At 40.6% G+C, this 23,180-nt stretch overlaps 3 protein-coding genes across 3 annotated transcripts; 1 reads left to right on the top strand and 2 right to left on the bottom strand.

Annotated features, from left to right (window-relative positions):
- Nucleotides 1–1,564: 1,564 nt before the first annotated feature.
- On the top strand, nt 1,565–23,000 carry LOC145894865 (uncharacterized). Its single transcript, XM_082983530.1, has 26 exons — nt 1,565–1,732; nt 2,177–2,383; nt 2,742–2,907; nt 3,118–3,379; nt 3,713–3,847; nt 4,443–4,614; nt 4,893–5,184; nt 5,514–5,655; nt 5,929–6,117; nt 6,515–6,618; nt 6,772–6,902; nt 6,970–7,102; nt 7,207–7,325; nt 7,509–7,724; nt 8,299–8,483; nt 16,703–16,880; nt 17,482–17,643; nt 17,708–17,896; nt 17,974–18,258; nt 18,726–18,904; nt 19,297–19,424; nt 19,860–20,005; nt 20,573–20,695; nt 21,130–21,249; nt 21,609–21,846; nt 22,369–23,000. The coding sequence occupies exons 1-26, from the start codon at nt 1,595–1,597 to the stop codon at nt 22,554–22,556; spliced, it is 4,527 nt and encodes a 1,508-aa protein (XP_082839656.1). The 5' UTR covers nt 1,565–1,594; the 3' UTR covers nt 22,557–23,000.
- On the bottom strand, nt 8,826–10,173 carry LOC145894532 (uncharacterized). The gene is made up of 3 exons (XM_082983148.1): nt 9,603–10,173; nt 9,385–9,497; nt 8,826–9,272 (listed from the first exon to the last, which is right to left on the bottom strand). The coding sequence occupies exons 1-3, from the start codon at nt 10,171–10,173 to the stop codon at nt 8,826–8,828; spliced, it is 1,131 nt and encodes a 376-aa protein (XP_082839274.1).
- On the bottom strand, nt 12,692–13,979 carry LOC145894530 (uncharacterized). Its single transcript, XM_082983145.1, has 3 exons — nt 13,436–13,979; nt 13,222–13,334; nt 12,692–13,105 (listed from the first exon to the last, which is right to left on the bottom strand). The coding sequence occupies exons 1-3, from the start codon at nt 13,977–13,979 to the stop codon at nt 12,692–12,694; spliced, it is 1,071 nt and encodes a 356-aa protein (XP_082839271.1).
- Nucleotides 23,001–23,180: the final 180 nt, after the last annotated feature.

Below are 23,180 nucleotides of genomic sequence, written 5' to 3'. Positions count from 1 at the left end.
TTTTTTACCCAATCAAACCACAGTAGTTTTAAATATAAGTTTAAGTGTATATTTTTTGGGTCTAGTTGCTTTATTCGACTGAGTTGGCCAATACCATTATGTGCAGCGGTAGCCTGTTCCCTGTTAGACTTCTCTTTTAACGGTTTCCGAACCTGTGGCTTAATCTTTTCATTTTGTCCAGCTGTTCAACGGACAGGCCCAGCAATTTCAGTCGGATCCCGTCCGTTACGTGCAACGAACCATGCAGCATCTTGCAACCACAATAGACACACTCAGTCAGAACGTACAAACCCTTTCTAACTGGAAATCAACGACCGAACTGAGACTGGAAAGAATTGAAGCTGCGTTGAGTGGAACCAGCAGACGAATTTCAGGTTAAAATATATTTTTTTTTTTAATTTTTTTTTTTAATTTTTCAATTTAACCCCGGTTAAATCTTGAAACACATGTTTCTCGACTATTAAAATATCCGCCGAAAAATAACCTTGTCATTAAAATAGACGGTCTGCAAAACGAAACTTACATTCACAGGCAGTTTGAGTACATGAAACCGTACCACTAATATCCCTAATTAGTGTATCACATTAACTTTCAATTGCACTTACATTTGTAGATTATTTTTGTTGCGATACGTGTATGCAAACAAATACAAAGGCCTATCAAAATGGATTGCATTTATTGACTGAATTAATTTTGATTGCTCAAAAAGTTTCAACAAAAGCTCAAAATGTCCGCAGAGCATAATCACGCCTCAGCCAGACAACAGAGAGACCGAGAGACCCGAGACCAAATCGACACAATCCAGGGTTCTGTATCACAGCTTCAGCGAGATCTGAACGATATGCAGGTTGCTGTGGAACGCGTTACCTCATCGAACGAATTAAACGGTTTGACATAGCTGTACTTAATTATTATACAAGTTTAATTGAGAAGTAAGTTCAAGTTTTCTTGAAGTTGTTCCAAGTCTTCAGTCCTTGCTCCGTCCGCAGCTCGACGTTTCGTCGGTGAGGCAACAAAACTTGAGAGGTATTTTCTTTGTTCGTTTACCTCAACATCCAGTGACAGTTCCACATGGATTTTTATGTGTAATAAAACGTAGATTTCGGTGGTTAAATTGTATGTAATGAGCCAGAGATCCTTTTTACCCAATTGAGTATTTTCTTATTCGTTTGAAGGAAATGAATTGAGAGTGCTCCAAAAGTAAGGATAACATTTGTATCGCGATCCTATATACTTTCTTTCAACTTACGATAGTAGCAAAATTTTTACTTTGATGAGCCGACGTCGGTGAACAAAAGTATAATCTTCAAGCGTGCCAGAAGAACAGATTAATTCAAACACAATATACCTGGTAGCAACAGCAATATAATATTTGCAAAATTTTTAGATTCGCCATTGACTTTAATCCGGTCCTCTTGGACAGTGCAAAAGTTTTCGCCATTTTTGTACTCAAAATCGCCTTTATATTATGTAATGTTAAAGCTTCTTAAAAAAGATAAACGTTTCTACCTTCTGCTGCTAATTAGGAGGCCATCCTATCGATGTGATGGACGAGGTGAGAAACCAAGCAGCGAGACTCGACTCCCACGACGTGATGCTGAGGAAGAGTTCAATCGACATCACGAGCCTCCAGCATCATCTGATGAGGATCATCACCAAGAATCAGCGCCAGGATGCATCGATTCGTTTTCTCCAAACTATTTGCACGAACTCTTCAGCAGTTGCCGCAAGGGTAAACGTAGTGTTTGCATGTGGTAGCGTTTCTGGGGCGTCTGAACAGCATATATTTTGTGTAAGCTGCAGACAGCTGGTGTGACTTTCAGACGACTTTGCTGACAGCATATACTTTGTTTAATGTTGTAAATTACATAACATTTTACTGCACATAAAAACAGGTTCAGTAAGGCAGGTGTTTTTCTGCAATATTTCTAATTTTCATTACCTATAGCCTGCAGAGCAATAGATAAACTAGTTTTCAACACGAAATGCGTTCTTGGTAAATCCTAGCGTTTTACTCAAGCCAATCTAACTACATGTAGAAAAGCTTTCGTCTTTGGCATTGACTTTTAATTTTTCCTCTTTTGAGAAACTTTATTTAAATTGGTTTTGTATTAATTTAAACATACAAAAAAAAAACGTAAACATGTATACATATAATCATTTTTTTCCAAACCAGTCACCAAACAGCGGATCGAAGAATGTGGTTTTTGACGTGTCTTCGGCTCGTGAAGCAGCCGAACTGAAACGAGTCAAGGACGTGGTGGCGGCACAAAATGTGAAGATAGATGGCTTGCAGAGGATCCTGGATGAAGCAGGAACGTGTTGTGAAACGGTGGCTGTTCTCTCCAGCAAAACAGACATGATGAGCGAACGCATACACGAGGTAACAAATGTGATTGAGGATTGTTGGGAATTTTACCGGCCAAGAATAGCGTCACCGATAGTTGTTTTTACCGTTTCCGAGTGGTGAAATTAAAACTCAAAGGCGGTCTTGTGAGAATTTCACGCCGGCAGTGTTTCCAAAATATTTGTGAGAAACTTAGTTTTTGAAAACCTATTCACTTGGGAAATGTCATCCAGTATTTAAACACGTTATGCGTTACTTTTTGTGTACATTTGATTCTTTCCGTTGGAAAAACAAATATACTCTTCAAAATATATACCTTGAAAAAATATATAAGAAAAAACAATTTTAAAATGTCGAAAATCACTGTGCAGTTTATTGTTTGTTTTTTTCAAAGGCTCGAAACAGAGCTGATGAAAGTGCGTTAGCTGTGAGGGTGAACAACAGGAAAGTTGACGAGATGACCCACAAAATGGATATGCAGCGGTTGGTCATCAAACGTCTGCAGCAAACAATCATTAACCACCAGAGATCGGCGAGTCGCATGAACCGAAACATCCACGGTAAAATATGACTAAAAATAATTGATTCAATTTCTTGTGCGACCTTTTTCTCAAATTATTGTAATGTTTGTTTATATCTTCATCTTGCTAGGGTGTTTCGTCCAAAACGTTATTTGAAAGTTAAACAAAACAACGCTTTGTTAAAAACGACATTTACTTAAGATAATCATAGTTCTGTCTTACTCCTAAACATCAACGCTCTTTTTGCAGAAAGCATTCGGAGCCACGCATCGGCCATCAATTCAACCCTCTTCCATCATTTACAAACCCGAGTTGATGAACTTCGCCAGTTGGACGCGGCCGAGTTGGCTCGACTGCAGGCTTCGGTGACCGACAACACGAACAACCTCCAAGCCACGACCGAATTCGTCGCCAAGCAAATCCAACAACTGGTGTCGACTCGATTCGACGTCGAAAATCTTCAACAGGAGCTCAGAGATCACGTGACCACAACTGCGGTCAATGAAACACAGTTAGCCACAAAATTTGGTTTCAATGTTCAAAATTTTTACCAAAATAATTTTTTTTACCAAAATATTGATCAGCAAATTAAATTTTATCACAAAAAACGACCTTTGGTTTAATTTGGTCCTGTAATCACATTGTCACAAAAAAATGTTAAGATTTAAGATTCAAGATTCGTTTATGTTTTTCGTCATTGCATACATTTTAAATATCAGTTCAGTTCTTTTAGAGTCATCCTAATAATAAACATTCAAAAACAAATATTTTAATAACATATTTAAACAAAATATTCCTAATATTGACCGCGCCGTATATTAAAAAAAAAGCTTTAATTTGACAGACTTAACAATATCATGACTGACGTAAGGACACTTGCTGGCTCAACGAGACAAGATTGTTTTGCTCGCACCAACGCTGTAGAAAACAGAGTTGATTCGGTTGAAGGGAATATCCGGAATTTAGAAGAAAGCATGCGGTTGGTTGACATAAATTAAGCTTGTCGTACTAGGTATGATTGCTTAGACCAGTGCTTCCCAACCTTTTTCAGTTCGCGACCCACTTTTAATGCAAGTTTTATTGTGCGACTCACAATGAGATATGACCAAACGAATAAAAAACAATTGTTGCATAAATGTTACGTAATGATAGTGCAATAATTTCGTGATCTAATAGAAAACTGTAACATTTAGAAATGCTTCGCAACCCACAAGTAGGGCAGCACTGGCTTAGACGACCAAACCTTTTTAAATCAGTTGAACTACTCTTTGTATTCATATATGTTATGTTGTAACCAGTTTACATGCAATGCACTACTCATGGTCGATTGCTTTAGTAGTTCTTTTTCTATTTAACGCTGACGATGCCCACAAATAAGTGTAAACAAAAACAGCTTGTTAATGACAAAAGAATGTTAACATACATGATAATAACTAATTAATCAGAAATGATAATAACTGTAGCTCCAGTAAACTAGCGACCATATACGCACAAGGGTTCAAGTAGCATAAAAATGTTAATAAACCTGTCCGTAACAATACAAAGCGTTCATTTTACATTTTTTTACATTTAAGCAATGGAATCCCAGGTCAGCGTGATTCCATCTACGAGTCAGTCATCTTCCTGAACAGTTCCTACCACCAACTAAGATCGGCTGTATCGCGTCAGTCCAACAGATACGCTACGCTCAATTCCTACGTAGCGAGGTTAAATCAAGCCGAGGGAAGGCTATGGGAGAGACTTACAGTATGAATATTAGGTTTTTAAATTCTTAATTTTAGTTCACCGATATCTTTATGGTACAGAGAGTCAAGAGCGTATATTACTTGAGGTTACGAGGGCACTGAACTAGCTAAATTACATTTTATGTGACGAAAAATGACAAAACACGATATTTTAATTTTAATCCAACTTTGTTAACAGCAAGTTTCAAAACAACAACGATTGTTGAATTCACATGCATGCGCTTGGGCCTCCTATTAAATTCAATTAAAAACCACAATTTAAAACGAATTCTTTCAAAGCGTTTGCAAGAAAATATTGACGATCACAATTTTCGAATCAACAACGCATCGATGTCGTTACGTCACACCGTGACGTCAGACTTGAGCTCTTTACGTCGCATCGTAGCGTCACGCTTTCAGTCACTGGTTCGCAACCTTGGCGATCTGACGTCATCGTACGAAAAGGTGACGTCAGACCAGGAGTTGCTTTCCCAAACCATCACAAGTTATCTTCTCAACAACGAGGCAGCATTTGTGGAGATTAACAACAAGTTAAACAGAGTTGCTGATGATCAGGTGGGAGTTTGGAGCTGTTTTCTTCGGTGTTTTGTGGTTTACTCTTGTTGCCAGAGAGTTTAAGTCCAATCCTGGTCGAACTGCGACTTATTTCTGTTCATTTTGCACAGAATAATGACATTGTCAGGTTAATTTTACTTGTGCTTGCGATCGTATTGTCAGCGTGTGATTCTCCGTGAGGAAATCGCTTTCAACTGTTGTCTTGACTTTATAACCTCCAGGTTTTATCGGTGCCCACTTCAAAGAGAGCATGTATTGTTAATTTAGGTTGCAGTCGTAAGCGCAAAACTAAAATAATTTGGTGTGAGTCTGTATCTGGTTGTTCATAGGGAAAGTTTCAAGAAGGCCAAACCTCGTTGACTAACAGACTTAATGGTATTCTTCTATCTGTGAACATGAGTATATCCGAACTGTTTCTCGATCGTGTTGAGGAGATCACTGCCTTGGATGAACATCTTCAAAATCAAATAGGTCTCTTAAAGTTGAGGTAACTATTTAAAAAGTTTACAGAAATTGCGAAACAATCTTTGAAGCTGAGTTTTTGGGGGTGCGAGGGTTTAATCTAAGTTAAACACTAAAAACATAGTGATTTAATTTTACAGCACTTTTAGGTTTAATTCTACGCACAAAAATTCACATCGTGATATAATTTGTAAACCGAACACTCCTGGGAATGGGTTGCCGACCAATGTCGCAGAGTAATCGTCAGGTGGCGCAGAATGTTCTCGTAACAAAACTCCTTTACTTCGGTTTGAAACAGGACTTCGGTGTTGGAGAAGAACGCCACTGATCACAAAGACACACTGATTCACCTTCAACGGCGAGCTGGTCGATTACAACGGAACATCGGCAATACGAGATCCACGGTACTGGTAATAGACAATCGACTCGGAACGCTGGAAATGGAAATTGCTGAGAACAGGGAAATGCATATCATCACCAACGGCAGGTTTGAATGTAATGATTGCACTTGTTCCATGGAAAAGTTTTTTTTTTAATCAGTAAGTCAGCATATGACGGTTCTGGTTGGGCATAAAACACTCGTCTGCTTAAGGAAAAGGAAATATATGTCTGTGGGTTTCATTAAATTGACACTGACACAGAATTTGAATAACTTTTTTTTAGTCGCACTGATGGTGATGAACATAGTTTATTGAATGTTTGAAACGTCAGCATTAGTGACATGATAATCTGCAAATTCTTAGCTTTGGAATTTATATTTAAGATAATACGCCAAAAGTATTTGGCACGCATTTTTTTTTATTTTTATAAATTGAGGCCTAGAAAAACCAGATACGACATGACGTAATCGCAGACTTTATTACTCATATCTAACCTCTTTCCAGACTAAATGCGGTTGATTCCAGCCTAAGAGAATACGGACAACAGATTGTCGGGAACAAGATGAGACTTGGGATCTTATCTCAAGCGCTGGAAAGCGACAGAACAGGTTTGTATGCCTTCATTGGCCGTTCTACTCACTCATTTTTGTGTCTCGCGTTATAGACAAACATTCAACATAGGTGACCAAATCATTAACGTGTTTGCTGGATAAGCTGTGTAGTCGTATCATTTCTTTCTGCAACAAGAAATTATATCGCAGCTTACGCAAGCAACCGGAATTCCACTCGTGGCGCAATAAAAATGTTGAGAACCGACCACGACGAAATGAGGGACACGCATCATCACACACGAAATGAACTCAACCGTAAGATAGGGCGCGTGACGTCACAGGTTAGGATCGTATCAAGAAATTCGTGGAATTAAAATTTAAATGTGTTTCGTTTTGTTGTGCTTTTAGTTAACAGACTTTCAGGCTACGGCTCGACAACATCACCAATCACAGGACGCCCGCTTAATGGCGGTAGAGAGTCTCAATGCCACCCTGAGAGCAGAAATCCTTGTTTGGTCCGATGAACTTCATCAAGCAGAAAGTAATGAAGAGTTAACGATTTTTGCGCAAAATGTTGCATTGTTTTGAAATTGCATTGATGACTCCTTTGTATTTAATGCTTAAAGAAAAAAAACTTTACCTTAGATTGGATATCGGATCTTCATCGAGCGGATTCGAATCTCCGGGATACGATCGAGCTTAACACGAGAGCTTTAACAGAACACCGCAAACTGCACCGAAATATAACAACATTGTCCGATAGTGTGAGCTTTTAAGTTCCAGATAAATTAATTAGCCGTTTACATTGTATTTTAAACCAGTTTAAAGATGCAAAGCTACGTGTTATATACATACTCCGTATTCTTATTTTATATACATTGGTTTCCATGCCAGTTAAATCTCTATGGTTAGTTCCAAACAATCTGTGATCATGACGTCACCCGCAGGTGTACAACGTCATCAACGAACAGGGCGAGGCGCTGGACACAGTGCGTAATGTTGTGGTGCAGTTGAACGAATCACTGACAGAGGGAAAGGAACACATAGACGATGCGATCTCGACGCAGATCGAAAGACATCTGCGTGAAGTGAGAGGTTTGCGGTTCATCATGAGAAACTTCACAGACATCATACAACGTGTGCTAAGCGACAGAATTAACCAGGTAATGGTCTGATTGGCTACACGAAAAAATGTGTTTCGGAGAGTTTTAAGACTGCCAAAGGCGCCTGTGTTCAAGAATAGGGATGTTAATTACCGCGAATGTTGTGATATTTTGTGATATCATTGTCCACGTCCTTGAAAAAAAAGTCCGCCGTTGCCTAAACCTGTTTCTCCTTTCTAAATGTGCTCAAATGAATAAAATTACCTTCCCTGTATGAAACCCAAACTAAATTATGTCCCGTGCCCTTGAGAGAAATAATATGCCATTGCACGTTTTTCTTTTTGAGATAATAAGCTTTGTCTGGAACCTGGCCTTTAAGATACAAATCCCTAGATTTTTAGACAAACATTCGTGTTCTTTTCCTTTTCGTGGGGCCCTACATTGGCAACGTTGGTGTTCGTGGGGCCTTACATTTACAAAGTTGGTGTTTTGGGGCCTCTCGTAGGCCATACTCGTGATGTTTTTGTTCTATAAGCGACATTATCCCAACATAACTGCACGCTATTCCATTTTTACATAAACGCATGTTGTATAAAGTCAAGTTTGGATTCACCCAAGTTTCACCACTCTCCAGGGCGTTACCATGGCATCGGTTCAAATTAATCAACGCGGCTTGATGGAATCCATCGACAGCCACACCGCCTCCATCTCCCGCCTCAACCAAGACACAGCCAGAATAAGAGCGTCGGTGACGTCAGCGGAGGTGGTTGCGGAGGAGAACACGAGACGGATCGGAACCTTGGACATGCACTTGCGGAGGTATGTTTCTGTTTGACTTTGGAGTCACACGTTCATTCCAATGGATTCTTGTATGCGGGCATTCAATGCTTGTGCGATCAAGTTTCTAATTTATAATTTATCAATAGCTGCTATTATTTAAAAGTTCACAAGTTACACCCTGTAAAGCGTTTCCAAATTCGCTGCAAATCAGCACAAACACTATACAGTTATACGACTGTTGTTGTATTATTGTCTCTATGTTGTTTATTGTTTCTAATAGTGAGCCATCAACCACAACCACCAACTTTTCGTGCTTCGCTGTATTGTCATAAATATGTAGATAAACACAAAAAGGACAAAAATTAACGCTCGCTGGCAGAGTTAACGATATTCATTGAATCCCGACACAGCAGATGAGAAATTAAAGTAAGGTTCCACGTATTGCGGTTGCACTGATTGATATGGAAACATTTGGTTCATCGTGTTCGGGGTTGAATTCTCGTTTTGTTCACTGGAATATGCTGCATAGCCATTAATATCCTGCCACCCATTCTTGGGAGCGATTGACGTTGGCGATGACGTCATAATCGGCGACGACGCCATAATCGGTGGTGACGCCATGATTGGTGACGACGCACTTTCGTTTACTTGGTGTGCGGGATGGGGTAGAGATGTCAGGACGTTGTCAGGGGAGCCGCATGATGAGCTTGGTGACGTAGACGGTGACGTATCGCTGTTGGTGCTGATGACGTCACCGTTACTTTCGTGCATTTTGATGTGCTTGCGTAGGGAACTGGGATGGGAATAGGTGCGGTCGCAACCTTCGTACTGTGAGAACATAAACAAGAATGAATTGTTTGTGAATATTTTAGCTTGGCGGGAAAATTAAAAGAATTGAAAACAGTTTAGATCTTAAACAAAAGACGGTTCAAATACTTACATTGCAAGCGTAGAGTTTTTCGGTGTTGTGCATGTAGCTGTGCTTCTTGCGGTCCGAGCTGTTTGCAAATCTTCTGTTGCAGCCAGGAAACTTACAAGGAAATGGTTTCTCTCCTGAAACAAACGAGAAATTAGATTTTTTCAAGCACGTCACAACTTAATGTTCCATAGAAAGCAACCACGTCGTTTTAATGAGCAGGGGGGAAAAGCGATCCTTACCTGTGTGCGTTCTCTTATGGATCTTGAGATTTTCGCTTCTGCCGAACATTTTTCCGCATCCAGGGAAGTTGCAGACGAAAGGTTTCTCGCCGGTGTGGACGCGAAGGTGGTTCACCAACTTGTACTTGGCTTTAAAAGCTGAGCCATTGCGAGAACAACCATCCCAGTAACAGGAGTGGTCGCTCTGTTCGATGCCGCCTACGTGGTCTCGGGTCACGTGGTTCACAAGGTCATTAAGGTCGTGGAAGACGATGCCGCAAACATGACCACCGTTCTGGTTGGCTGTTTTCCACTTGCAGGCGACTGGCTCTTGCAGAACCGTGCTTTGCCCTTCCGTATGCATTTGCTGTGGAGTGTAATAACCCCCCTGTGGTGCTTGGGGCAAGTTCTGGGCCATTTGTGGCAACATTCCGTAGCCGGAGTAGTAAGACATAGCCGGATGGCTGGGAAATACCACTGATGGTTCGTAAGTTGTTTGCTGCGGGAAAAACGCCCCGTGAGCAGCAGGGAAAGTAGCTCGTGGGTCGTACGCAGCGTACGGACGGTCAGCAACAACTGAAGATTGCATCATAGTGATTTGATAGTTGCTTTGTAATAAAGATCAACGTTATCTGCAAAATAGAAAAATTAGTTTAGCGGTGCGCCTGTTGAAAAGTATTGAAGATGTTGGAAAAAATGTTTTTGTAAATTCGTGCCGAGAGAAAAAAAATAAACATTGAAAATTCTAAACGGAATTACGACGGAACAAAATCAAAATGAAACTGAACGTTCCTATGAACGTACATAGGCTGGAAGCTGTGACTGCCCACTAAGAGCCACAGCTGATGACTTCACACCATGCTGTTCACCGTTATATACCCGCGTCCCACTGTCTCCTCTTCCCTTCTTCTTAACATTCACCTCCAATTACGCCCTTCCGCAAACCCGCTACGCGCCTAACGCTGTTTGCATTGTTCACTAATTACCCCCAGCTCGGCACGCGACTTGGCGCGCGCGTAGCGGGTTGGTGAGAGGTGTTGGCCAGCACACTGCTGCTCGTGTTTGCACTTGACCGTGTTGTTTATTTGCACTTTCCATGCGAGTTTTTGCGAGTTTCAATTCTCGTGCGAATTTTGCGGTCAAAACAAGTTGTCGTTTCACGAAGTTTATGAATTTTTCGAATCGTTTCTTGTCAAAATTTCTTCGTTTCGTTTCTTGGGTCAGCAGGAACTTTTGCGCTTACCGTTTATGGGATACAAATTGGTTTAAAAATTAGGAGTTTTTTGTAATATTTTGATTGTTTGAACGACGTGTCCAAAAAAACGGTCGTGTGGGAAACAAAGACGATAATTCTGTGCGTTCATCGCTGGTTTCTAGACTCCACAAACATACAGTTTACCCCATAATTTTCGTTTAAATTATGTATGAAAAATATCACCTATTAACGCCACGTGTTTAACCAAGGCCATGATCGGAAATCTGGAGGTTTCTTATTTCAGTCGCATCAACGTCGCGTTTATGAAATTCCCACAAGTTGATCCAGACGCCTTTTGTTCGACGTAAATTCATTTCATCCGCTTCCCAGCCCCAATGTCATTACCGTAATAACTGCCATTACCTGACTTCCGTCGCTTCCTCGCGCGCCGGACGCTTATCGTTCGCGACACGCGACCATTGTTACGTCACTACGACGATTGTTGACCGAACGGACACGCGCCAGGACGCGGTCAATCGACAAACTTGACTTTCGCTCCTCGAGCGACGGGAATCGTCGAATTTTCGCGCCGATGTTCGGGTTCCACTGCTGGATTGTTGGGAAAAAACACGCGATTTCGCAGCTGCGTCGGAATCAAATTAATTTATGGAATCCAATTATTTGGAAACAATCTTTTTTCGCAAGTTGGTGTGAAATTATTCTGCAAGCAATATTTTAAACTGCAGTACTTGAAGGTGTTTAAACAAAATTTGATGTTATTTATTCCATTGCTTTTTAAACTTTAGTTGTATTTTTCCTGTTCTGTTCTACGGGCTTTGGTTAATTTTTCTCAGCCATGGTGCTCCAATATTTACTTCTTTTATTTTCCTTCTCGCCTTCGGTGGTACCAAAAGTTGCAACTTGGTTTCACACAAGAAAGAAAATAAAAAATAATTTCGTGTCTTGAACAAGTGTATTTAACATTGGCTATCCAGAAGGTAATCTAATCATTTTTTTCTGTATACAGAATTAATATATTTATGTCTATCTATAACTCATGTATGGAATTCTGATTGAGTGGTGGTTTACGAATTGATATAGCGAAAGCAAATGGACTGTTTCAAAAATTAGTATTCCAACATGTGTGTATTTAGAAAAGTTCTCAAGCAAACGCTTTCTTGTGTATAATATAGCGCCAACAGCATTAAACAAAACCTGTCTATTTAGTACCTCCGTGTGGCAAAACAAAAAAACTACGCGTATATTCAATACGCCACAGACAATTGTCAATTCATATTGTCGCACAAGCCAAAGTAATTGTGCAAACAAAGGCCTCACATCGAGCTATTTCCAGCTTTTAATTACTTCATTGTTACGTCATTATCGACTGCATCCGAATTCCCTGACGTTCACCTGCGTTTCCCCGGTTTCGTAAATGCATTGTTCCGTCACTATGAGATTAAGCGTCTGTCGTATTGTTTGATTGAACGATTAAGAACGTTTAATTGTCTTATTATACTTTCTGTACGTCCTCGTGCAAGCAGAGGAATGACATTTAATTTTTTACACGGTGCGAAACATAAATTCCTGGTTCGGGCAATATTTTCTTTTCTAGACAATAAACTATTGGCCACAAAACTATTAATATTCAAATCAAAAATCTTTTAAAGTGACTCATACAAATCGAAAACAAAAAAATTTCAATTAGATTATAAGTTTTATTCTGCTTTGATGAAAATTTCTTCGAAAACGAAATCTTTAATTTTGCTGTTTATTAGAACAAGCCACAAAATAATCGTAAAAAATGCGAGGGAAAACTGCAAAAAAACTGTCAAGGTATTCACAAATTATATATGATTGTATCGGAAAACGAGAGTTATAGGCACAAGCTGGGGTCAAAGAACTGTGTTGAAGGTCAATGCCCGAAACCATTTCCCAAAACGAAACTGGGGTTGGACCAACTGTCTGCGGAAAACTGGTTGAAAGATGGTTGAAAAGTAGCCATGGGCTGCTGGTATTGATGTGGGTGTTGTTGGCGGTGGTTGTATGGCATGTACAAGTCCCCTCTCTGCTGATCCCAGTGGCCGATTTCTTTTATGGGTGATGACGTCGGGAAAGATGGATTGACGTCATCATTTTTGGGGCTGGACGACTTGACGGTTACAGCTTCGTTGCCGGTTTGTGGGCTTGGAATGGGTGAGAGGGCTTCGATTGACGCGTTTGATGAAGAAGACGGTGACGCAATCATGACGTCACCGTTGGCTTCATGCATCTTGATGTGTTTGCGCAGTGAGCTTGGGTGAGTGTAGCTTCTGTCGCATCCTTCGTACTGCAATGAGGAAATAATCGTTTAAAGCATATGAAAAATGTAGTTCGTGTAATTGTTTCGGACTCTTTACAAAGTTCGTCAAAACGACACACTGGGGTTGAAGAATCACAATTTACCTTGCAGACGTAGAGTTTTTCGGTGTTGTGCATGTAGCTGTGCTTCTTGCGATCCGAGCTGTTTGCAAATCTTCTGTCGCAGCCAGGAAACTTGCAAGGAAATGGTTTCTCTCCTGAAACAGAACATAACATTTAAAAACATGTTCTGCGAAACATATTCAGTTCAAACCATTCACCACAATGTAGATACACATGAGCATTCCACCATTCTCACCTGTGTGAACTCGAAGGTGGATCTTGAGGTTTTCGCTTCTTCCGAACATTTTCCCGCATCCAGGGAAGTTGCAGACGAAAGGTTTCTCGCCGGTGTGGACGCGAAGGTGGTTCACCAACTTGTACTTGGCCTTAAACGATTTGCCGGTTCGGGAACATCCTTCCCAATAGCAAGTATGGTCGGTTTGCTCAATGCCGCCCACGTGGTCGTGGGTCACGTGGCCCACAAGGTCATTGAGGTCGTGGAAGACGATACCGCAAATGTTCTGGTCCGGAGATTTCCACTTGCAGGCGACAGGTTCTTGAAGGCAGTTGGTCGGTTTTTGTGGTTCCCGATGATAAATGTTTCCTGAGCTGGGGTGCAGCTGTTGGGGTAATTGGGGGAATACCCCGTACCCCGAGTAGTACGACGTTGGCTGTGGGGCGGCAAAAGCGAAATGCTGGTTCTCCAACGTGCCCTGATGCCCGAGGTACCCGGTGTGAGGCGCCAAACTGGCCCTTGGATCATAGGCAGCATACGGACGGTCGGCAAGAATAGAATGCATCGTTTTCTCTGATAGCTTTGCTTACTTGGAAGATAGATGATTGAATGCTGAATTGATGAACTTCCAGCCAGGGCGAGGGTATTTAAACCAGAAACTTTTTTCCCAAGTTCACTGCGCTCGTAATTACGTCGTAATGACCTATTGTTACGTTCGTTTCCGATTCCATTGTCGCCTTCCCGCGGCGCGCGACGTCGATTATCTCCTTCCCCACTTTTCCCAGGTCGTGGAACGTCGCGATCGTGGTTTGGCACGCGTCCAGCGGCGACGTGCGCGCCCTGTGTTTGCCGAACGCCTGGTCAAATTTGCTTTGGAACTTGCACCTTGCAACTTTCCAACTACGTGGTGTCAATAAACATGTTGTTGTGAACCCATGAAAATTACCAGGACAATTCTGTAACTGGAATATCGCGAACGTTTTTGAATTTTGTTAGGAATATTTTTTGTTGGAACCGAATGTGAATATATTCCATTTGAAAGTTTTTCAAAGCCGTTAATGTGGAAACCCTTGCTTGTTTGTTATTAACCTGGTCTTCTTTTTCAAATGTATCTCAATTTTTTTAATCGAGCCTTAACGAAGCTCTGAACCTTGAATTTTCTGTCAATTAAAATTCGTATTTAGATCATTTCCGTTTCCATGATCGTTACAAATTTTGGACTATAAATGCGAACAGGAAGCGGGGTAATTGCGCACTAACAATACGTCTGCAAGGTCACCAGGAGATGTCATATCGTGTATGACGTTGGTACTAACCAGGCACTAAAAGTAACCGTAAAACCACGTTGTATAATTCTTTATTGGAAGTCAATTAATTGATATACGATATAATGCATATACGATATATTGTAAGATTTACATATTATATCTAAATTGTCTAAACTTGTGTCAAAAGAAATGCATTTTGTGAACATACAGGCATTTCATCAGTTGTCAAAAAGTAAAGTTGCAAGGCCACACTAAACATTAAGTTTTGTTTTGTTTTGTGGGACGAGAACTTGAATGTATATTTGCTCATTCATCAGAATGTAATTCCATCGGGATTAAACCTTAAACGTTGCAGAGAAAATGTGGCAATGACCCCAGGACAATAAGCCTGTGGAGTGCTGGCTTGGTGGTGTTTTTTTGCTGTCGTTCAGCATCCGAGTTTGGATTGTTTTCAGTTTAAAATGTTTTGCATATACGTACGTCCCTTCATGTTTTTATTTGGGTTTGTCGACCGCCTGTTGTAAACATTTGCTTGCAGGTAGTTTTGTGTTTATGGAAGAGTTAATATTTGGGAAATAATTTGTTGATATAAATTTAAAAAATTTTTAAATGGTAAAACAGTCTAAAAAACAAAAATTTCAAAAAAGTGAAAATTATGCAGATTGCAACTTCGTTAGACAGAGACGTATTTTCAGTTACCTCATCTAGTTCAAGTTTGCGTCTTTGGCAATTACGCCATAATGACCGATTGTTACGTTGACTTCCGAATCCGCTAGCGCCTTCCCGGGGCGTGCGCCAGTGTTTCCCTCAAACTTTCCCAGCCCGCTGTGTTTGCTCGGGACTTGGCACGCGTCCAACAGCGTCGCGCTCTTCTGCTATTTGCATTAACTAGATTGTGGATTTGCATTTTGCACCTGTTAGTCACAGCTGGCTTAATACTAGCAATAAATATGCTGCAATTAAATAAATTTGCGGCAAATCAACTTAGCTAAGTGACTGTCGGATAATGCAGCACTTTTGTTAGTGCTTACTCACGTTGGCAATTGTGCGAAAACTGCATAGTTATTTGAAAAAATGCGCATTAAATTTTGTATAATTTTTCTTGTCGAAAGCATAATTCGACAGAGATTTTATTCCCAATATTTTTCTGTAATTCCTTGCATGATTGGTTTTCTTGTTCGTTCTGTGGGAAATTCCCACGCTTTTTCCAACTCGGTGGTACAACTGCAGACAGGAAGTAAGGGACAATAAGTCTGCAGCAATAAGTGTGGAATGTGTCCTGCGAAATTTCAAACGCGCAAACACGTCCACTCCATGCCAAAGTGTACAGGATTAATTGCAAGTTATGATAATGTACAAACATTTGTGGACCAGCTGATATGTTTTTTTTTCAAGCACTGCAACATATTTAATGACAATTTTGCATGTCTTTAAAAAGAATGCAGAGGACAGAAGAGGTAAAAAAATATGTGTGTCCTTGAAAATGTCTCGAAATTGTTTTTGTGCTTTAAATCTTTTGAAATTGTGTTGAAACAGACTTCTTTAACTGTGAAATTCAGTGGTCTCCCGGCATTTCCTCGCTACTTTCGCGACTTGAGATGTTATCATCGCACGGTCGAACTTGGCACGCTCTCACGTCCCTTGCGTTCATTTTCTGTTTGCACAGCGCTTCGTACAAATTTGCACTGTCACTTACTTTTCACCGTTTCTCACCTGTATGTATGAATTGTAACCTGTTGGCACGTGTCAATAATTAGTGTATATGTCACCTATAGCTTAAATTTCTCCAAATAAGTGTGGCAACTTTTCGGTTGAAGATTAAATAATTGTGTATGTGTCCGGAATATTGCACAAAAAAATTAATGTGTGTCCGGAATATTTCTCTCAAATGATATACAATGTCGTGAGCGCAAAGATGGCATTTGGTGGTCACACGTCTGTTCTGAATTTATCAACAAGTCAAGGACGTTTTTGGTTTGGTTCTGACCTTGAAATTTCTCAACCTATTGCTGTTTTCCAGCCACGACCGATCCCTGCACGAATTCGACCGTTTGAATTACGAAATCGTCGAATCCCTCAATAACATCAGCGCGCGACTTACCGAACAATCTACGCGAAGCGCGAACCTCATGACGTGGATGGAAAGCGATCGGACTCTGGTGTCGAGTCTTGCAGACATGGCAACTTCTCTACAGGAGGTGAGATTCTGTTTTTACACCCGTTCAATTTGTTCGCAATATGTAATTACAAATGAAAAAAAAAACTCAATCTATTTAAACCAAAGGCCCTCTGGCAGGTTGTCGATCGCACTCCGTATCGATATGCTTATATGTTAAAATTAGCGATCTGTAGAAAGCTTAGATGGTGGATTTTTTTAGCTAATATTAACACATAAGTATATGTAACATATATACAGCATACTTTATTTGGAAAACTAAGAAACAATTTGACGAGAAGGAGGATCGTCATTCTAAAGGTTCTGTTAGCAGGGTTTTGCGTCATCACCGATCTCGCTGATGTTACCGTGGATTATTCGTCATATCGCGCCGATGTTTCTTAGTGATAAAAGTTACGTAGCCTGAGCAAAACCTTTTGTTGACGAAGTAGACAGAAATATTTAATAGAGAGCGACAGGCATGGTCACTATTAATACGTCTCATCACTTCTGTATCTATTGCTTATGCAGAAATATTTATTAATATTGAAACATTCTCCCAATTTTATCTAAACATCTCAATTCTTTTGTCACTAAGGAGGTCCTGCTGCCTAAAATATCCATATGTTTTAAAATATTCACAGGAATTCAACGAAAATGCGTTGAGCGTTTGGGAATCGATCAACGAAATTATACAGAGGTTGAACATTGTCGACGACAATGACGTCATTCGAAACGGGACGCTGGAGGCGCTAGAGATCTGGTCGGCCGAAACGCAAAGAAATCTCGTCCGCATGATGAATGAGGTGATATCTCCGCATTTTTACCGCACTTGAAACCGCATTTACGTTGCTTGCATTTTATCGCCAGGCGGCCGTGCTGGAAACCAAAACGGACTTGATAGCCGGCGCTTTAGGATCAATCTCCGATCTCGACCGAAACGTTTCCGATGTTGCCCGACGCGTTTCCGATCTCGATCGGATCTCATCCGAAAATCGCGTTATTTCCGAAGTCTTGCGTGCCAATGTTGCAGAGGTGCAAGAGAACATTACAGGCCTGGCAAGTGCACTTTATGTCATTCATCCAATGCGTGCACTACACTATCAATAATGCGCGTTATGTTTCTACACATTTAGGGTCAGACTCTGAGCTCACTCGAGGAATCTCACCAAGCGCAAATCCAGCTCTCCATTGAACAACTAACCGACATCCGGAACGCCTTCCAGGAGCAAAACTCCCGCATATCCGGACTCACCACGGACGTGGCCGACCTTGGAACGACCTTCACACGACGGTTGAGCAACGTCACCGAAGCCTCGGCAAATCTTCTGTCGTCGTTCTCACTCCAACAGATCGCAATCGAGGCAATGATGAGCGACCAGGGGCCGAGCCGCCGTGACTTAGATTACCTCTTGTCAACAGTAAGCACTAATGGCGAAGTTTTACCTCATTTCGTCGTTTCATACAAACACACACCACAAACACAGAATGTAACAAACTGTGTCACGGCTAAGTTTAAATGCAGCTTCAAATACTTGAACTGATTGGCGGCAGAATATATTCCTCCTAAAATCCTTCAACCGCATATGGTCAATAATAACATAAATATTTCACCTGTTAACTTCTGGTGTTAACTATGATCGATATAAGTTACAGCATAATGTGAGTCAATGAAACTTCGTCGTTGTCCATGCAAATGAATGCGTTTTGTTGTCCTTTAAAGTAATGAATGGTAGAAATGTGAATTGATGTATTTGAAAATCTTCCAATCCCTCAAGACTCAGTACTCTTATTAATTCAAAGCAGTGTTTGCAGCTCGCTAAAATACATTATTGGCTCTTTTGCTTATACTTATTACCACTGCCTACGAAACCACTTCTACACTCAGGTTGATCTGCACGATGTTGCGATCTCTCACTTAAATTCGACAGCGGAAGGTTTCGGTCGTCGCGTAAGCTCGTTGGATCACGCCCTTTCAGCGAGCACCACACTGATAGTTTCGGTGGCCGCCGAGGACAGAAAGACAATTGAAGCTCTCCAAACCAAACAATGGGATCATGATTCGAGGCAATTCCCTTTACATTATGATTCTCCTTTCCATTTAGACTATTATTTTGAATTTATGTGAGCTACATCCAGATAACCGCTGTTTTGACCTAGGTCTCATTGGTGCAGCTTTATGTGACTCTTGCCGACCATTCGGTCAGTTATTTTCGTAGGTTGCGCCTATAGTTTGGTGCCCAATGGATGACGGTGATTTTATGGTCAGTCTTTGCCCGGACGTTTGGTCGGAAAAGTCTTTTAAGAGTCACACCAGCTGCACTGATGAGACCTTATAGGTCAAAACAGTGGCCATCTGTATTCAGCCCACAGAAATCGTATTATTGTCTCCACTTGCTTGTATGTTATTTTGAAGTTCCGTTTCCGTATTCACACTCCTATATATTTTGCCGTGATAGAATAGCGGAGTTGGGAGACCGAACAAATGGGATGGAGGGACAAGTTAGTTTGCTGGAGGCGAGATTGAGTCGAGGCCTGAGTAAACCCACCGTTGATCCCATGGTCGAAAGTAAAGTCCATGCCCTTGGTAAGGTCATACGCTGTCTTGAAAATATATTAGTATGATATTGTTAAACTGGCTTGGAGGCTGGCAATTAAAATGCTCAATCCAATCTACTGCAGCACGACTGGCCTTTTGGGGATAATTGCGACCAAATTTTGGTTTAGAACTCTTAAAACATGTATAGGAATTTCCCGACAGTCTTATGTTCAACAAATACTTGGTGTCTGATTTTTGAACTAGTGACATAAGGAAAAAACCTTAGTCAAATAGAATCATGGGTATTAATGATACTAACGATGTCGAATTGTAGATGAAATATATATATCAGAAATAGAAACAGAAAGACAAACGACTTACGTTTTCTCTCATATAAACAGTTTTTTGGGTTGTTGCATTTTGTCATTTTTTTTTTCTATCAGCTCCAAAACCAATTTACAACAAAAGTGCATTACCTTATAGAATCCAACCTTAGCAATGCGCATTCTCGAATTGTGGCGCTGGAAGCAGAGACAGGGATCACGAACAACATGACCCAACAACTTGTGGGTCGAGTTCAGCATAATTCTCAACTTATCGGGATGCTCAACGACACGGAAAGCTTCACTGTGAGAAAAGTTTTTTCCCTCGTTTTGTAATTTCTTGTGCCACGTTGTGATCTCTTTGCTGAACCTCTGTATATTACTTTTGTTCCAAACATGGAAACATTTATTCCACGTATAATTAAATTATAAATAAACTTTTCCATGTTTAGGCCGGCTCCACACTCACGCTTTGCGCCGGCGGATTCTTTGTTTGTTTCATTATACGCGGGCGTGCGGGCGTATGCTCGAGACATTGAAACAAACAAAGATACGCCGGCTTAAAGCGTGAGTGTGGACCCGGACTTATGGTATAAACCATAGAAAAGTGAAAATCGCCACAGCGATTGCAAGAGAATGGAGAAATGATTCCCAGAATCAATCAGCTATACTACAACTGTTGCTTTACATTTTCCGCTTGAATTCAACATAAGGAATTGAACTAATTATTTTTCCACGATAAAGTTAAATTCCCGACATTATTTCTCCATTTAGTAATTAATAAAAGCGTAAATTTTGTCAGCACCTTAACCGTACCATTGTTAGCAATGATGCCTTATACCGTTTAATTTGGATCTTGGTTCTCTTGTACAGAGTGTGCAGGTGCTTGCAAGCTTGGTTTCCTCCTTGTCGACTCTGGAACTCGCGTTGATTGAAGTCAACGATTCTCTGTCTGGAAGTGTTGACAACCTCGTCGAGCTCCTATCCGACTTCCAGGCAAGTTAACCCTAATTTACCAAAATCACCTAAAGAGATTATTACCAAAATCATTGCTTAACGTACCAAATAAAGAGTACCCAATCACCAAAAAAGATTCACTGGCATCATAGCAACTTTGTCCTTAAGTCGGTGCGAAATCTGAAAAATCAAATTCATGGTAAGGTTTCAAATCATGACTGTGTTCTCACTGCGTCCCACGTCCTACCGACACAGCTTACTAACAAACAAGCATGTAACAATTTCAGTTTCGCGATCATAAGTTACTATAAATCGCGTCACAGCCAAAGCATTAAAGCCCAGCTGAATAAAGGCTGTAGTAAGTTATGATAGATATGTGAAATTTGCAAGAAAACTTGCAAGATACTGTATTGACGTGCAAAGGCTTGTGATGACAAAGTTGAAAAGCCTGACATTATTATTTTTTCGGATAGCTTGCATTCGATACATCCGGACGTACGTTGGAGAAATACCACAACGACATGAAAGTAATGGACATGAACATCAGTAACCACATTGACTACTTCACAAACAACATTGAAATATTGAACGAGGTATTTTATAACCCAATATAAAGTAAAGGCTTCTGGGCTAGGTTAGAATACGTGCAGTATTAAATCTACATGAAAATAGTGGCAACAAATTTCAACAATGGTTTGCCACACCGGGATTCGAACCCTTGTCATCCTGGACACGAATCGCGGTCTCATTTTCCTTATCGCCTAGTAGAAATTATATTTAATTGTCTGTGTTCCTGTAAACGTCGAAAGTTTCAAAAATGCGGCACAAGTTGTCTGTCCGCGTTGACAATTATAGTTTACCGAAAATCCAGTGTCCTACCTATGTCCTGTTGTTTTAAATTTGTACTCTTTTTGACCTTCAATCGACATTGACATTGGCAAAAATCCTGCAGATTGCTCGCGAAACAAACGAGGCTGTAGACGAGAACGCACAACGCATCCAGTTGATCAACCAGACTGCGATCCTGTCCCAATACACACTGCCCAACGCATATCTGAACGGTCACTCCGACAACGTGACGTCAGAGTATGGCGGAAATGATTACGTAGAGACGGAAGAAGTTGATGACGAAACTCCAGCTTCATTGGTGGAACCGAGTGGGACCGAAGACTACAGTATATACGGAAATGGTGCGTATTGCTTAATGTAATATACTACAGGTATAAAGGTAACATAAGAGTTTCATGCGGTTGCTTGGCAAGGCAGGATCGCTAAATACGCGGTAGCTCCCGAAAATGCAATGTCGTGTTGTTGCCATAGCAACAAACCAAACGGTTAATCAACTATTTCTTGTCATTACGAAACTGCAAACCTTTCGACTTTCTAGCAGTAATGTTAATTCTTTAAAGTCCTCGAGGTTTTTGACAAAATAAAATTTTTTTGTCTTATTTGTGCTTTTTTTTCTCTAGGTATAGATTCGATTATTTTGAATTGAAACTGTACCGGCAGATGACTGCATATTTACATAGTTCGAAATATTTCCCCCCTCCCTATTGATAAAATTGGTTACATAAGTTTTTTGTTACTTCCAAGCTTCTCGACAATTACTTGTGGTTCCAAGTTGGCCCATCCCATTAATATGAAGTTAAATCAGCATTTTTCTCTATTTTCGATTGCTTCTGGCGGTAAAATAAACTCATTTCATTTTATAGAGCCGGATCCGTTTTCGTTTCCGTCATTTTGGAATCCTGTAAGTCCGAAAATAGCGGCTATATTGAACGGAAATGCGGACGCTGAACGAATTCACCGTAGAACAACTGCTCAATTGGAAGATTATGAGGATGAGTATGGACGCGATGAGGAAGGTTACGCCGACGACGATTATTTCCTGAATTTGTAGTTTTCCAATACTTTTTGTTGAATGAGAAAATAGCGTTGACTCCTTGTATGGGTGTGAGTCTTGTGCGTGGCGTTTAAAGGAAAAACTAGTTTTTTTCTTGTCTGCTCTTCTATTGGATCTGTTGCTTATTTTATGGAAGCCTAAAGGGGATTTGCTATTGAATAGAGCTTGGGAAATTTTGCAACGTGCTTGTGTGACGAAAATCGTACTTTTTGCCTGTTCAACTATCGTGCAATCCACCACATTATTGTTCCGCAAACGCTTTTATATTGTGTGTGCGCATGTGCTTAATTTAAAACTTGTTCTTCAATGTGCCCACGTTTTATCGCTTTATTTGTCCGTGGTGTTTTTGAATTAACACAGGCAAGGTTACTTGTAGCTATACCTTACTAAATATTGCCGTTTTTATATATTGCTGTTCGTTATACACAGTTGTGACAAGTGGCAGGGGATCAAAATTGAAACGTCAACCAATTCTTTCAGCTGAAAACAACACTTTGCGACGTTGGGTCCTTCCTCAGCAACACGTTAACCCTTTTATTACTGAACATGGAAATTACTTCTGACGTTCTCTCCTTTCCATATGAAATAAACTACAGCGAAAAGTTTTTGAAGTTATACTGT

Source organism: Ascidia mentula, chromosome 3 (genome assembly GCF_947561715.1).
Source record: "Ascidia mentula chromosome 3, kaAscMent1.1, whole genome shotgun sequence".
Lineage (NCBI taxonomy): Eukaryota > Metazoa > Chordata > Ascidiacea > Phlebobranchia > Ascidiidae > Ascidia > Ascidia mentula.
This window is presented reverse-complemented; position numbering and strand designations above follow the sequence as displayed.